Consider the following 13,455-nt stretch of genomic DNA (forward strand, 5'->3'; position numbering starts at 1 on the left):
TAGCTTCCCTCACAGATCAAAATAAAAAGCTATTAACACAATTGGAAGATATAAAAAACACAACGCAGATAAAAGAAAAATTAGACACACAGTTGAGTGGATCCTCTAAACCCACTAAACCAAAACAAAATGATAAAATTCAGAATCTTTATCCCGTGAAAGAAATAAAAGAATCCACTGATGAAGACACCTCTGATGATGATTGGATCTTAGCATATCACAAATCCGAAGCATATAATCAAAAGGATAGTGAGGAAGAACGGGTAACAACAAAAAGACTTAGAAAACAGAAGAACATTGAACCAACAAAATTAGCGCCACTAATAGCAATGGGTAGAGATCTAGTTTACAAACCTTGGAACAGAAGGGAGCTAAAAGCTATAGTGGGAGATTTTCCCAAAGACGTTAGAAAAAAATAAACAGAAATGGTTAGAAGAATGGGAATCAGTTTGTACAATATACAGTCCCCATATGCCTGACATGATGCAACTGCTAAAGCTAACTCTGCCATCTGATGTGAAAGATAAAGTAATTGATGCATGTGAAATTCCCTGCAATCCCACAGAGTTCGCCAGAATCTCACCGGAGAAAGCACAGACATTTTACAACATCATAGCCTTAGCAGTTCAACAGGAGGTAGTACAACAAATTGATTTTACCCCTCTCACAAAAATTAAACAAGGGAAAGATGACAACCCCCGAGAGCTTTACCAAAAGATGATGTTGACTGCAAAGGAAAATTGTGGTCTGACTCAAGGTCAGATTGATGGGCTTCCACCGGGATATATGCAAAATCTGTTCCTAAACAGTCTTCAGCCAAAGATTAAAACCAAAGTACAACTAACTGTTGGATGGTCCGGGAAAACAATGACCGAACTGGTTGAAATTGCCCAACACCATTGGGATAACACAGAACAAAGAGACTATAAATTGCATGAAACGCTAATGTTGGCTCAAGTGTCTCACTATACAGGCGGAGCAACCAGAGGAGGACGCAGTGGCAGAGAAAATTCCAAAAGACAGAGGGGGTTCCAAAGACGTGGTCCAAGAGATCACACACACCGTGATCAAAGCCACACGTCACCCTTCTCAGACAAAGATCAAGGGAACTGCTTCTATTGTGGTGAGACAAATCACTGGTTAAAAAACTGTCCATATAGAGCATCCCACCCTAATACCCTGCCTACGGCACCTCCTTTGAATAGACACATGGGAGACCAACAAACCCCACAGCACAACCTATAGAGCTGTCAGGACTTTGACCAAATTGAAACAGAAAAAATTGTAACCCAGGCTCCACTAATTAAATTGGCAGAAACAAATGAAGAACCTCATTTAATGGTAGACGTAAATGGAAAATCAACCTCATTTTTGGTCGACACAGGGGCTTCTCTTTCAACTCTACAACCAACAAAATCCATTAATTTGAAAGCATCCAAAGAGACAGTCAGAGCTGTGGGGGTTGGAGGCATTCCAATGTGTATACCTATTTCTGAGCCTACTATGGTATCTATAGGTCCTTTCACTGAAGGCATGTCAAGTTTCACAACTTCACACTCCTTTCTTCTGTCTGACACCACACCCGTAAATCTACTAGGGAGAGATTTGTTATGCAAACTAAACTGTACCATCTATTGTTCCCCAGATGGTATCTTTTTAGAGACTAATCAACATAACACAACAGCTGTGCTTGCAGCCCTAATAGATCAAAATCAACCCATTTGTGAAGAGAAAGGGAAAATCTATGATAGAATAGTGTCCAGTGTGCCCCCGTCAGTATGGGCTTCTTCTTCTAATGATGTTGGTTTGATTAAGACTGTAAAGCCAGTACAAATATTACTGAAACAAAATGTCTCTCTGCCAAGGATTCCACAGTATCCTCTTTCACAGGAAAAGAGAGAAGGCATTCGTCCTGTCATCCAGTCTTTACTTAACCAAGGAATAATAGTGCCATGCAACAGTCCATGTAATACACCTATACTTCCCGTGAAGAAACCAGGTAAACCAGAATATAGATTCGTACAGGATTTACGAGCTATCAATACAGTAGTACTTCCCCGTTTCCCTTTAGTTCCAAATCCAACTACTGTATTGTCTTCATTACCTGCTAACTCAACTCACTATACGGTACTTGATCTCTGCAGTGCTTTCTTTTCTGTCCCCTTACACACAGACAGCCAGTATTTGTTTGCATTCACCTATGATGGACAACAATATACTTTCACCAGATTACCTCAAGGTTATACTGAGTCACCTACAATATTTTCTCGTGCTTTACACAGTGATCTCAAAGATCTTTCATTTCCAGGAGGTTCAACCCTAATACAATATGTAGACGATTTACTTTTGGCCTCTCCTTCTGCTTCTGCTTGTGAAATTGACACTGTCATCCTTCTCAAGGCTTTAGCTAAAAAGGGTCACAAAACTTCACAAAAGAAAGCTCAGTTGTGTCAAAATGTGGTTCAGTATCTGGGACACACACTATCAGGTTCAACAAGAGTATTAACTGACTCCAGGATAAAAGCCATATTACAAGTGCCCAAACCCACTACCATGTCACAAATGAAAACATTCTTAGGAATGACAGGATATTGCAGACAATGGGTAATTGATTATGCATCACTTGCAGCTCCACTCCAAGAGATGTCCAAACCCTCAACATGTTCCCAGCCACTCACCTGGTCACCACAAGCCGAGGAATCTTTTAATAAGCTAAAACAGGAACTGTTGTCAGCTCCTGCACTAGGACTGCCTGACTATAATCAATCCTTCAACCTATTTGTGCATGAGAAATGTGGATTTGCACAATCTGTTCTTACTCAGCGCCATAATTCTGCTTACCGACCTGTTGCTTATTTTTCCTCCAAATTAGACCCAGTAGAGAGAGGACTTCCACCTTGTCTAAAAGCTGTAGCTGCAGCTGCACTTGCAATCAACAAATCTGCTGATATTGTTCTAGGTTCGCCACTCACAGTCATGGTCCCGCATGATGCACTCACCCTAATCACCAGAGAGGCACACAGACATGTGACAGGGACCAGAGAGGCAAAATATGTACTAACACTCACTGCTCCACACATTACACTCAAAAGATGTACCATCCTTAACCCTGCTACACTTCTACCTACAGAAGAGGATGGTGATCCTCATAACTGCATGGATGTCATCTCTTGTTCATCTAAACCTCGTCCTGACCTTTCAGAAACTCCTATCCCTAACTCTGATCTTGTTTTCTATACTGATGGCTCTGCTTATAGAGAAAATGGAGTGCCGCACGCAGGGTATGCAATTTGTGATAATTTTTCAATTATTGAAAGCGCCGCCCTGCCACCCTCGAGCTCCGCCCAAGTAGCTGAGTTGTATGCACTGATGAGAGCCTGCTACCTGGCAAAAGGTAAAACTGTTACCATTTATACCGACTCCAGGTATGCCTTTGGATGTTTACATGACTTTGGCATGTTATGGGCGAACCGAGGATTCATCACATCCTCGGGGACACCCGTTAAACATGGCAAATTAATCGGTGAACTGTTAGATGCATGTCAACTACCTTCATCTATTGCAGTTGTTAAGTGTGAAGCCCACACCAAATCCAATGATCCTGTTTCAAAAGGCAATGCTTTGGCTGACCATGCGGCCAAAACAGCTGCCAAAATTGGCAATCCTGTCCATGTAAAGCTCTGTCCTTCCATACCTGCTAACGACCTTGCTTCTCTTAATGATGTAGCCCTCTTACAGGAGACTGCTGATGTGGAGGAGCATAGGCTGTGGTTTTCCCATGGATGTAAATGTGTAAATAACTTGTGGGTCCACAATGACGGCCGCATTGTGGCACCTACGTCCCTGTACCCATGGCTTGCACGCATGTCACATGGCTTATCGCATGTAAGTAAAGGAGGGATGTGTCTGACAGTGTTGAAAGACTGGTATGCTCCAGGATTTACATCGTATGCCCAAAAGTACTGTGAGAAATGTTTGATTTGTCAACAGCACAACCCTGGGAAAACAGTACAGACAACAATGTCGACACATCCCCCCCCTCAGGGACCTTTTGAAGCTCTACAGCTAGATTTTATTCATATGCCGAAATGTGATGGATATGATAATGTTCTTGTATGTATAGATATGTTTTCAAACTGGCCTGAAGCCTGGCCTTGCAAAAAGGCTGACTCTGCTTCTGTAGTGAAATGCTTGCTGAAAGACATTGTTCCAAGATTCGGCATCCCACAAAGCATCAACTCAGACAGAGGAACTCATTTCACTGGACAAATAATGACTGAACTCTGTAACTCACTGGGAATTAAACAAAGACTACATTGTCCATACCATCCTCAGTCTGCAGGGCTAGTTGAACGACAAAATGGTGTTCTGAAGAACAAACTAGCCAAACTGTGCGCTGAAACAGGTCTAAAATGGACATCACTATTGCCATTGGCCCTCATGTCAATGAGGTCCACACCCATCAGGAAACACAAACTTACACCTCATGAGATTATTACGGGTAGACCAATGACTGTACCAACTAATTCAATACTATGCATGAAGAAAATGGATCTTCATGCTATGGATGAATCAATAATGTCATTCTGCTCTGCCCTAACCTCTGCTGTTCAGTCAATCCACAGACAAGTAAAAGCTGTCCAGTCTCCTCCTAGTGACCAGCCGTGCCATAACATCCAACCAGGAGACTGGGTCTGCATCAGAGAGTTCCGACGCAAGAACGCCCTGAAACCCCGCTGGTCCAAACCACAACACGTCCTGCTTACCACCAACACAGCAATCAAGTGTGAAGGTCGTCCCACGTGGGTCCACGCATCCCACTGTAAGAAGACGCCCCCTCCACCATGCACCCGAAAACGGCAGAATCCATCTTCATCCTGTGGACCTTCTTCTTCATCACCCGTGGGCCCGTAGAGGGGTGGCTGCAGCTCTGGGAAGAAACTCCTCCCCCGAAGGACAACGCAGGGCTGACAGCCCCAGAAGAAGAGGTACAGCACCCGCAGCCGCCGGAGGAGAAGAGGAGCACCGCAGGGCCCAGAGCCCCAGAAGAAGAGGTACAGCGCCCGCAGCCGCCGGAGGAGAAGAGGAGCACCGCAGGGCCCAGAGCCCCAGAAGAAGAGGTACAGCGCCCGCAACCGCCGGAGGACAAGGAGCTAATCAAACAATCCTACAAACATCACAAACGAGCCCTTTCGATACAACAAGGGGGGAACACACCCAAAATATATGAACCACAGCCCTCAACAAACACATACCTCCAACTGGCAAAAATGGTAGCTGATAACAGCCCCAACCCCAAGAACTGTTATGTATGTGGATTCATCCCACACAGCACCACGGACGGACTCCCATTGATGGCCTTGCCCATCACTTCCTGTGACATCTGCCACATAATACACTTTAACTCAACCTACGAACACTGTGCCTGTCCCAACCCACCTCCAATCAGACAATTGAACTGCCACCAACTGTACACCAACTGTCATTCATGCAACACTCCTGACCCCCTCACCCTCACAATAGTCCCAAAGACATTAACATGGTGTGTTGAAGGTAAAGGAACCATCAACATAGGAACATCCGAATGTGACACAATTTACACCCCAACAGAAAAACTCAACGATAAGACAAACAAGAATGGACTTCTAAAACAACAACAATCATCAGACCCTATTGATGATTATGATCACCTGGCTACAATGATCGGACTTTGCTCTATACCACTACCAAAGGGTGTATATTGGATTTGTGGCATGAAAGCCTATGAATTTTTACCCATTGGATGGTCTGGAAGATGTGGCTTGGGTCATGTGATACCAGCCATGAGAGTCCTTACCGTGCCACCTAAAGCACACATTGTTAAAAGAAACTTATATACACACACACAAACACCATGGACAAGATTCTTCAGTGCTCTCATTCCAAATTACGGAGCCATGGCAGCTTTAGATCAAATAAGGGACCTTTCTCATGCAGTTGAAGATCTTGCAAACACTACCGCAAGAGGCATGTCCATGCTCTCACAAGAAATGGCTGCTGTGAGAATGATGACTTTACAAAATCGTGCTGCACTGGATTATTTACTGGCTTCTCAAGGAGGAACCTGTGCAGTAATTGGAGCTGAATGTTGTACTTTCATACCTGACCACAATGCCACCATACAAGAAATAACTAACCATTTAAATGACATTGCCAAAACATTACATAACCCGGTCACCACTGGTCTGTTTGATTGGTTTAAACAGAAATTAGGAGCATTAGGTTATATAGTCCTTGAATTTGTCTTGTTTGGTTTTGTAATCTTAGTTGCTATAAGCCTTTTGATCACCTGTCTTAAATCTATCTGTAACTCATTTATCACTCAGACAACCACTAAGATCATGTACACCACTGCAACTCCACCTATCCTACCAACAGAGTTGGAAAATTCAGACTTTTTGTTTAAAATTGAAATAGATTTAGACTAAATAGACTGTAGCCACATTAAAAAAAAAAAAAAAAAAAAAAAAAAAAAAAAAAAAAAGTGTGGATTGAAGAAGAATACCTTTTGGAAGCAGACTCAATCATCAAAGGAGAACACATTTAGTTTGGAGACCTGATAATCAAATAACGTCTGAGACAACTCTTTGATCAAACATATGCCAAGTCTGTGTCCTTTCCACCTCCTGACCCCTGCTGATGTGACCTCTCCTGTATTGCCCCTGGATTTGCCTTGATCTTGTATGTAAATGCCCTCCCTTTCTACCCCTTTGTTTACCATTTGTTATTTACCCTCCTGACCTCTACTGACCTGACCCCTCCCGACGTGCCCCTGGCAAACCATGATCTTGTATGTAAATGCCCTCACTACTTTGATCCATACTGTAGCTTTTGTTCACCATTTGGTGCTTTGATCTTTACTGTATAAAGTCTCTCCACTTCTTCTGCTCTGGGTCAGTCTACTGTATCAGACCAGCTCTGTGTCAGTAAGCTCACCGCATTTCCGGAATGCTATTAAACCACTTCCACCACAGCAAACTTTGAGCAAGGATTCGAGTATTTTCTTCAACACACCTTTCATACAAAAAATTCAGTGCTTTACAACAGAAAAAAATACATGCATGATGGTTCACATGAAAAAAGCCATAAAATTAACATAAAAACATGTAAATGTACATAAGATCAAAATTAAAACCCATTTGATAATATTAATCAAAATAAGATAGAATAAAGTGAAAATACAATACAGAAAATGCATACTTAAGTGGTGGTAATTTGAGAATTAATAAGCGAAAACTTTCACCATGTGTATACAGTCTATAAATCGGCACCTAGGTCTCTGAAGTCATAAGCATAACAGTATCTCCCGTTTCCCAACGGACACAAACTCACCGCCATTCTTCATTACACGAAATAAACCTCTTTCAGCTTACCCAAGAACGTCCTCCCATGGGTTTAACCTCACTGTGGGTCTTATCGTTGTCAGGTGTAACCTGAAGCTGCCCCAGAAAAAAAACCAAACACCTTTTGTGGCACTGTGCCAGTTAAAAAACACACACACACCAGTCTTTTCTCTCAAAACTACCAACCAGTGACGTCAGCACCCATGTAACATAAGATGGAAAATAAACCCACTTGATAAAATATAAAATAAAATAAAGTGAAACTAGAAGACATAGGATGCATATCATAAGATGGAAGATAAAACCCACTGACACATAAAATAGAATACATACTGAATAATAATAATAATAATAAAATAAATTAAAAACAAAGTTAAAACATCCTAGCCCATTAAAGGCTTTGCATATAAGTCTTGTCATCTATATCCCACGATTAACATCACACTTACTGTAGTCTTCAGATCGGAGGTGAGAACATCCTACATATCATGAGACAACTGGATAAGTCATTAAAAGGTCAAAATACAAGTATACATACAGTAACTAATCAAACAACGGCTGCAGCTCATTATTTTCACTATGGATATTTGTTTTCAAACTATCAGTTTATCGTTTAGTCATTTCTTGTAAGAAAATAGTGACAATTGTCCATCAAAAACTCCAAGAGCCTAAAGTGACATTTTCAAATTGTTTGTTTGGTCAAACCAACAGTTCAAAACCCAAAGATCTTCAATTTATATTATTATTATTATTATTATTATAAAACAAAAAATAGCAGCATATCTGTATCAAACTGATGATACTGACATTTCTGTGGTCCAAGAAGAGACGTACTTTGCCTGTTTCTGATGTCTTTCACTTATAGATAGCAGAAACTGCAGCAAAGTAGTAAACGTCTGACTGCCCTTCACAAGATAAAACAAATAAATATAGCTGCACTTGAGAGAGAGCAGAAAATCCATACATTTATCTCTATAATTTACAAAGAAAAATGGAGAGGACACTTAAATAAATCAGTGGAGGTTTGATTGTCTAATCCAGAGGGGAAATACAGGACATTGATATCGGAAAGGTCTTCAGGATTACAGAAATCTGAGATATGCCTTAATGAATTTTTGGATTATTGGAGGACAGTCGATCCCAAAACAAGAGCTATATATGTTGAGATATTCAAATTAAAAAGAGAAAATGATTGGTTCAACCTAAGGCATAATAGCTTTGAATTTGCCGAAAAAAAGTAAATTACAATGAAAGACCTCCCAATAAAAGTTTCTGTATGATAGTTTGACAAGAAAATGAATTCATTCTTGGGTATCTGGCAGAAAAAAAAATGTCTCTTCCCCTTCGAGGAACCACTTCACTAAATGTGAAATAAAATGCCTTACCCACTGTGGTGCTGTCTGTATTCTGGCATCCCATGGTGGACAGATGTAAGAGAGACTCAACAAATGTGAGCCTGCAACTGAAAGCTAGACTCAAAGTGAAAGACATGACGGAGTGAAAGGAAGGATAAGATGAAAAAACAGCAAGTAGAAAGTTAAACTCATGAAACTTTCAAACTAGGACCTGATGAATCAGTGGACAAATACAGCAGTGTACAAACATTAAAATTGGAGTCGCATTACAGTTTGTGCAAATGTTTAATCATTTGTCTTGGCATGAAGCAATACTCAGTACAAATAAGATTCATTATTCTTCGCAACAGGCAAGATAGTAATGTGAGGACTTAGCACAGCATACAAATTATGTCAAGCTCTGCAAGGAAACCTGAGCGCCTGCGAAGGGAGAATAAGAGAATTATTTACATTCTGTGGACAGAGTTCAGTACCAAGTAATGTAAGCTGCATAAGGTAAGAGGTTTTGTGTTTTTATCATTAGGACACTTACAATCTCTCAATGTTGTACAGTACAGTAGTGAATGTTTAAACTGTAAGAAAGTAGCTATGACTGTCTCTTTACAGTGAATCCAAAGTGCATGTAAACATTCCTGAGTGGGATACAAGGTGCAGTGTAGACCATTTTTCAGGTTTTTTTTCAACAAGTCCTCTAACGACCAAATAGGTCATTCGACCATGTGCACTCCAGAATGACACATCGGAGCGTCTGCTAATCATGCGCCTCTATGGGCAGTAATCAGTAGGACAACATCATTTGTCTGTGCTTTCCAAAACCGTTACAAATCACTGTTAAAAAAATAATGTTTTATGATGTGACAACGCTGTGGTTAAGGTCTGGTTAGGTTTAGCACAAAAACCACTCCATTAGATTTAGGAAATGATCACGGTTTGGGTTAAAATGATTACTTGAAACGTGATGTTAAAGTTAGGCAACCTTCATTGTCATGGCTACAGTAAGCAGCACAACAATGGTAGTTACGTTTTTAAAACAAATTGTCCCAATTTGCAGTTGGAAACGTGACACTTGTGGTTGGAAGCAAAGTCCACTTTTTGCAAGTTAGGATCTAACCAGCCACCTCTGAATATGTCACCTCATATAACATCATCTGAAATGTGCTACTTTTCGAGGTCAGAATTATGATGATGGTGTCTGTCACTCAAATGTAACTATAGGTTGTTTATGGCGTCTGACATTATGACCTATTAGGTTGTTTTTCTTGGGAGGACAGTCTTGTTTTTTTGCAGATATCATTTGTCCAAAATTTGTAACACCCCATCATATTACTGCTATGTTGTATAATTGAATTCAAAAATATTATATATAATTAATAACAAAGGTCATTTTATAGTTTACATTTTTGTTGCTGTATTTCTCTTCTTCTTACGATCAACAACTGAATTAATGGGGCTGTTTCCCAACTGACCATTCACTAAACCCCTTCCCTGAACATAACTGACCCATTATGACAATGCTGAATTTTCTAGCAACTGTTGCCATTTCAGTCAACAAAGTCAACGGTTAGCTCTTCTAGACTTTCCAAATTTTCTTGGACCAAAGGGAGGAAACTAATTTTAAAAGTGTATTCACTGTTTTTTGTATTCACTAAATCAATGCCTCACAGCCCAGAGTTGTTCCTGGGGACTTGGCGAGAACAGAAAGCGTAGCAACAAGCAACAGGCATAGCAACAATAAGTGGGGTGGGACTTAGCAAATGGTTTATTCTAAGGAAATGGTCTATACACTTGCATGACAATATATTTTATATTGTAAATAAGGCATGTAGCTATGCATAGTTATCATTGGTTGTTAAAGAGTTTTCAGTTAAAAGGTGCTGTAATCTGTGATATTGGCACTGGACTCTGGTGGTTGTAGATTAACACAGCAGTGCCAATACCAGCACATCCTATGACTAAATAATGAACAGTTTTAAAGTTCATTGAGATTCTGCAAAGAAATATGATAAATAAAATAGATACATCCAGCCAAGCAACACATTAAAAATGTCATTAAATATAAATCTGTGCTTACGCATACATTCATCAGTAGTTCTTGAGAAATATTTCTGATGAGTCCACTTGCAGTCATGATCTCTGCCTGTAATGCAGCATCAGAAAGGCCCTGAGTGGCAGCTACCTGTAAGCTGTGGTTGGTGCGGAGACGTGATGTGCCGTCTTTCTTGCAGACTCAACATGTTTGATTCAACTGGTTGACTCAGACTGACTCTGTATTTTCCCACTGCTGTAACCTCAGTGTCTTTCATTAAACATCATCTACAGCAAATTGGAGGCTCAATGATACATTCAAGGCCAACATATCTGACAGGGTATTTTTTAATCACTTTTTGCTCAGTAGTTATCACTGGAATGCCTGTCAGCAAATCACAATACGGGTTTGAAACTAACTGTGGTTTAACCCCATTTGTGTTGACAAAAAATTCCTATATTAGTTGCTTGATGATATTTTTTGATATGTCGATAAATGTCAACATAAGTGATCCAGCATTTTTTAGCAGTTGTGAGTCAAACATCTGGCCTGATCACACCATCGTCAGCTACAACAAATCCATGCCAATCTTTGGTATGAAAACACATCAGTGCTTGTTCTTCTTTTTTTTTTTAATTTCTTTTTAAAATCATTATTATAAACAATAGCAAATGTAAACAACTCATAAAATCTAAAATATAATTAAATTTGAAGTACAACGCTGAGGTATACTAAGTGCTGTGCAATGCATGATGCTTTCTAAGGAAAATTTGGCCATTACACCCTCCTGAGGTATATAGAGGTGAGCAACATATTCCAAACAAAACTCAGGTGGAGTTTTATCAGAGAAATGCCGCATTCCAGCTGCTTGATTGTACACTGCAAATATATCCTTCTTATCAAGTCATTTTTGTATGTAATTCTGTTCTTGAAGTTTATTTCCCTTACTGTAGAATAAGTGAAAATAAATCTGCCAGTAGAGAATATTTCACCTTGTTTCAAATGCAAATTGACCTATTACAAGTATTTTCTAAAATCTAGTTTCATTTTTCTTGATTCTAGTGCAGTAACCGGCCTTATTCTTTCTTGTGTCAAGAGACAGACACTCATCTTTGGAAAATTCTTGAAACAGGTCAGTTTCTACTGGAGACAAGTTGAAATGTTCACACTGTACTGGCAGATTTTTTTCATTTGTTAAAGTGAAAATAAATAAGTTAGGATTTAGGTGAAGGCAATAGAATGAGTGCTGCAGACATGGAGAATCATTCACCACAGATTTAGACATTTATAGTTTTGGATCAGTTATGTCAAGACATGTTTGGTACTGTTGACCAATGTCAGGCGTGGTGATTTGGCGTTTTGTTTTTTTCATATACACATCATTTCATCAGTGCAAAATCACATCCATTTGGTTTTGTTTGAGGTATCTTGCTGATCTACTTTAAGTGCAATATGTGATGCTCTTCTTATAGGCGTTACACCTTCTCTGACATTTCTCTGGAGGTCGTCACAGACTTCATTGGCACCTCATCTGAGGTGTCCACTGGGTTGTCATAGGCCTGAGAGTCCTCCTCTCCATGCTGGTGCTTCGCAAAATTCACGAAGACCTGGAATGTCAATGTAGAGAGAGTGGTACTTAAAGGCAAAGGCAAGATAAAAACTGATAATACACAGAGTGCTGAGGGGCCTGTGGACATTCCTCTACCCATCTCATTTTTGCTCTCCCTCGCTTCTGCCTCTAACACAAACAGAAATAGTGGTACAGACAACAGGGCGCATGTGAATGAGTTGCCAGACAAGGGCTATGAAGCATCAAGTGTGCGTCTAGGCTCACACAGTGAATGTCAGTTTGACATCTTTGACCAACTGAGAAAGAGAATAAAACAATCATTCTTCTCTCTGTGATGCCCATTTAATGTCAGAAGAAATCAATCCTATGGCGTTCATAAAAAGCAGTGTGTATTTCATTGTGCTGTAAACATCAGTGTAGTCCAGGCTTTTTACTCTCTCAGCATTCACTGTCTGTTGTGTTAAGGATTTTCATTCTACAGAGAAAGCAACAAAGAGGATCATATAAAATGATAAGAGCATTGCTTTTTCATCAAAAGCTTTTCAGTGGCTGTGTGGACATAAAAGGACATGTGAATTACTAGATTATATTTAAAATCTTAATGGAAAAAAAAGAAAAAAATATCCAGACCAATTCCACCAGAAACAAGGCCTCACAGATTAATGAGATCCATCTCAAATCTCTTTCATAGCTGCACACTAGCCCATAAATGAAACAGGCTCATATCTATGGTAGTGAAAATGTGGACAGGAAGTTTTTAAACTTTGATAGGCTATATGGATTTATATACATATATACATATTTATAGACATTTTGGGAAATAGTCATTCACTTTCTTGCTGAGAGTTAGACGAGAAGATTGATGTAACTCTCGTGTCTGTGCGATAATGGAGGTAAAGTCAGGAGGCGATTAACTTAGATCCAAAGCTGGAAGTCAGGGGAAAAACAGCTGCCCTGGCTCTGTCCAAAGTTTAAAAATCTAGAAGCATCTCTAAAGCTTATTTATTAACAGGTTTCATCTCATTTGAAGTTTCCTAGGCAACCAGCAGAGATGCGCACAAGTGCTAGGTGGTGCTAGGTTGTTTTTATATGTCTATTTGTGCGCCTTCACTGTTCAACTCA

The 13,455-nt window shown here is 40.0% G+C and overlaps 1 protein-coding gene across 4 annotated transcripts in view; it reads right to left on the reverse strand.

Annotated features, from left to right (window-relative positions):
• Positions 1 to 9,003: 9,003 nt before the first annotated feature.
• LOC122974363 (phospholipid-transporting ATPase ABCA1-like) overlaps positions 9,004 to 13,455 on the reverse strand; it is a 187,391-nt gene continuing 182,939 nt past the window's right edge. For all 4 annotated transcript variants that reach the window (XM_044342335.1, XM_044342333.1, XM_044342334.1 and 1 more), the window contains one exon: positions 9,004 to 12,370. In XM_044342335.1, the coding sequence (XP_044198270.1) occupies positions 12,239 to 12,370 (132 nt within the window). In that variant the 3' untranslated portion in view covers positions 9,004 to 12,238. The remainder of the gene's footprint in view (positions 12,371 to 13,455) is intronic.

Source organism: Thunnus albacares, chromosome 22 (assembly GCF_914725855.1).
Source record: "Thunnus albacares chromosome 22, fThuAlb1.1, whole genome shotgun sequence".
Classification (NCBI taxonomy): domain Eukaryota; kingdom Metazoa; phylum Chordata; class Actinopteri; order Scombriformes; family Scombridae; genus Thunnus; species Thunnus albacares.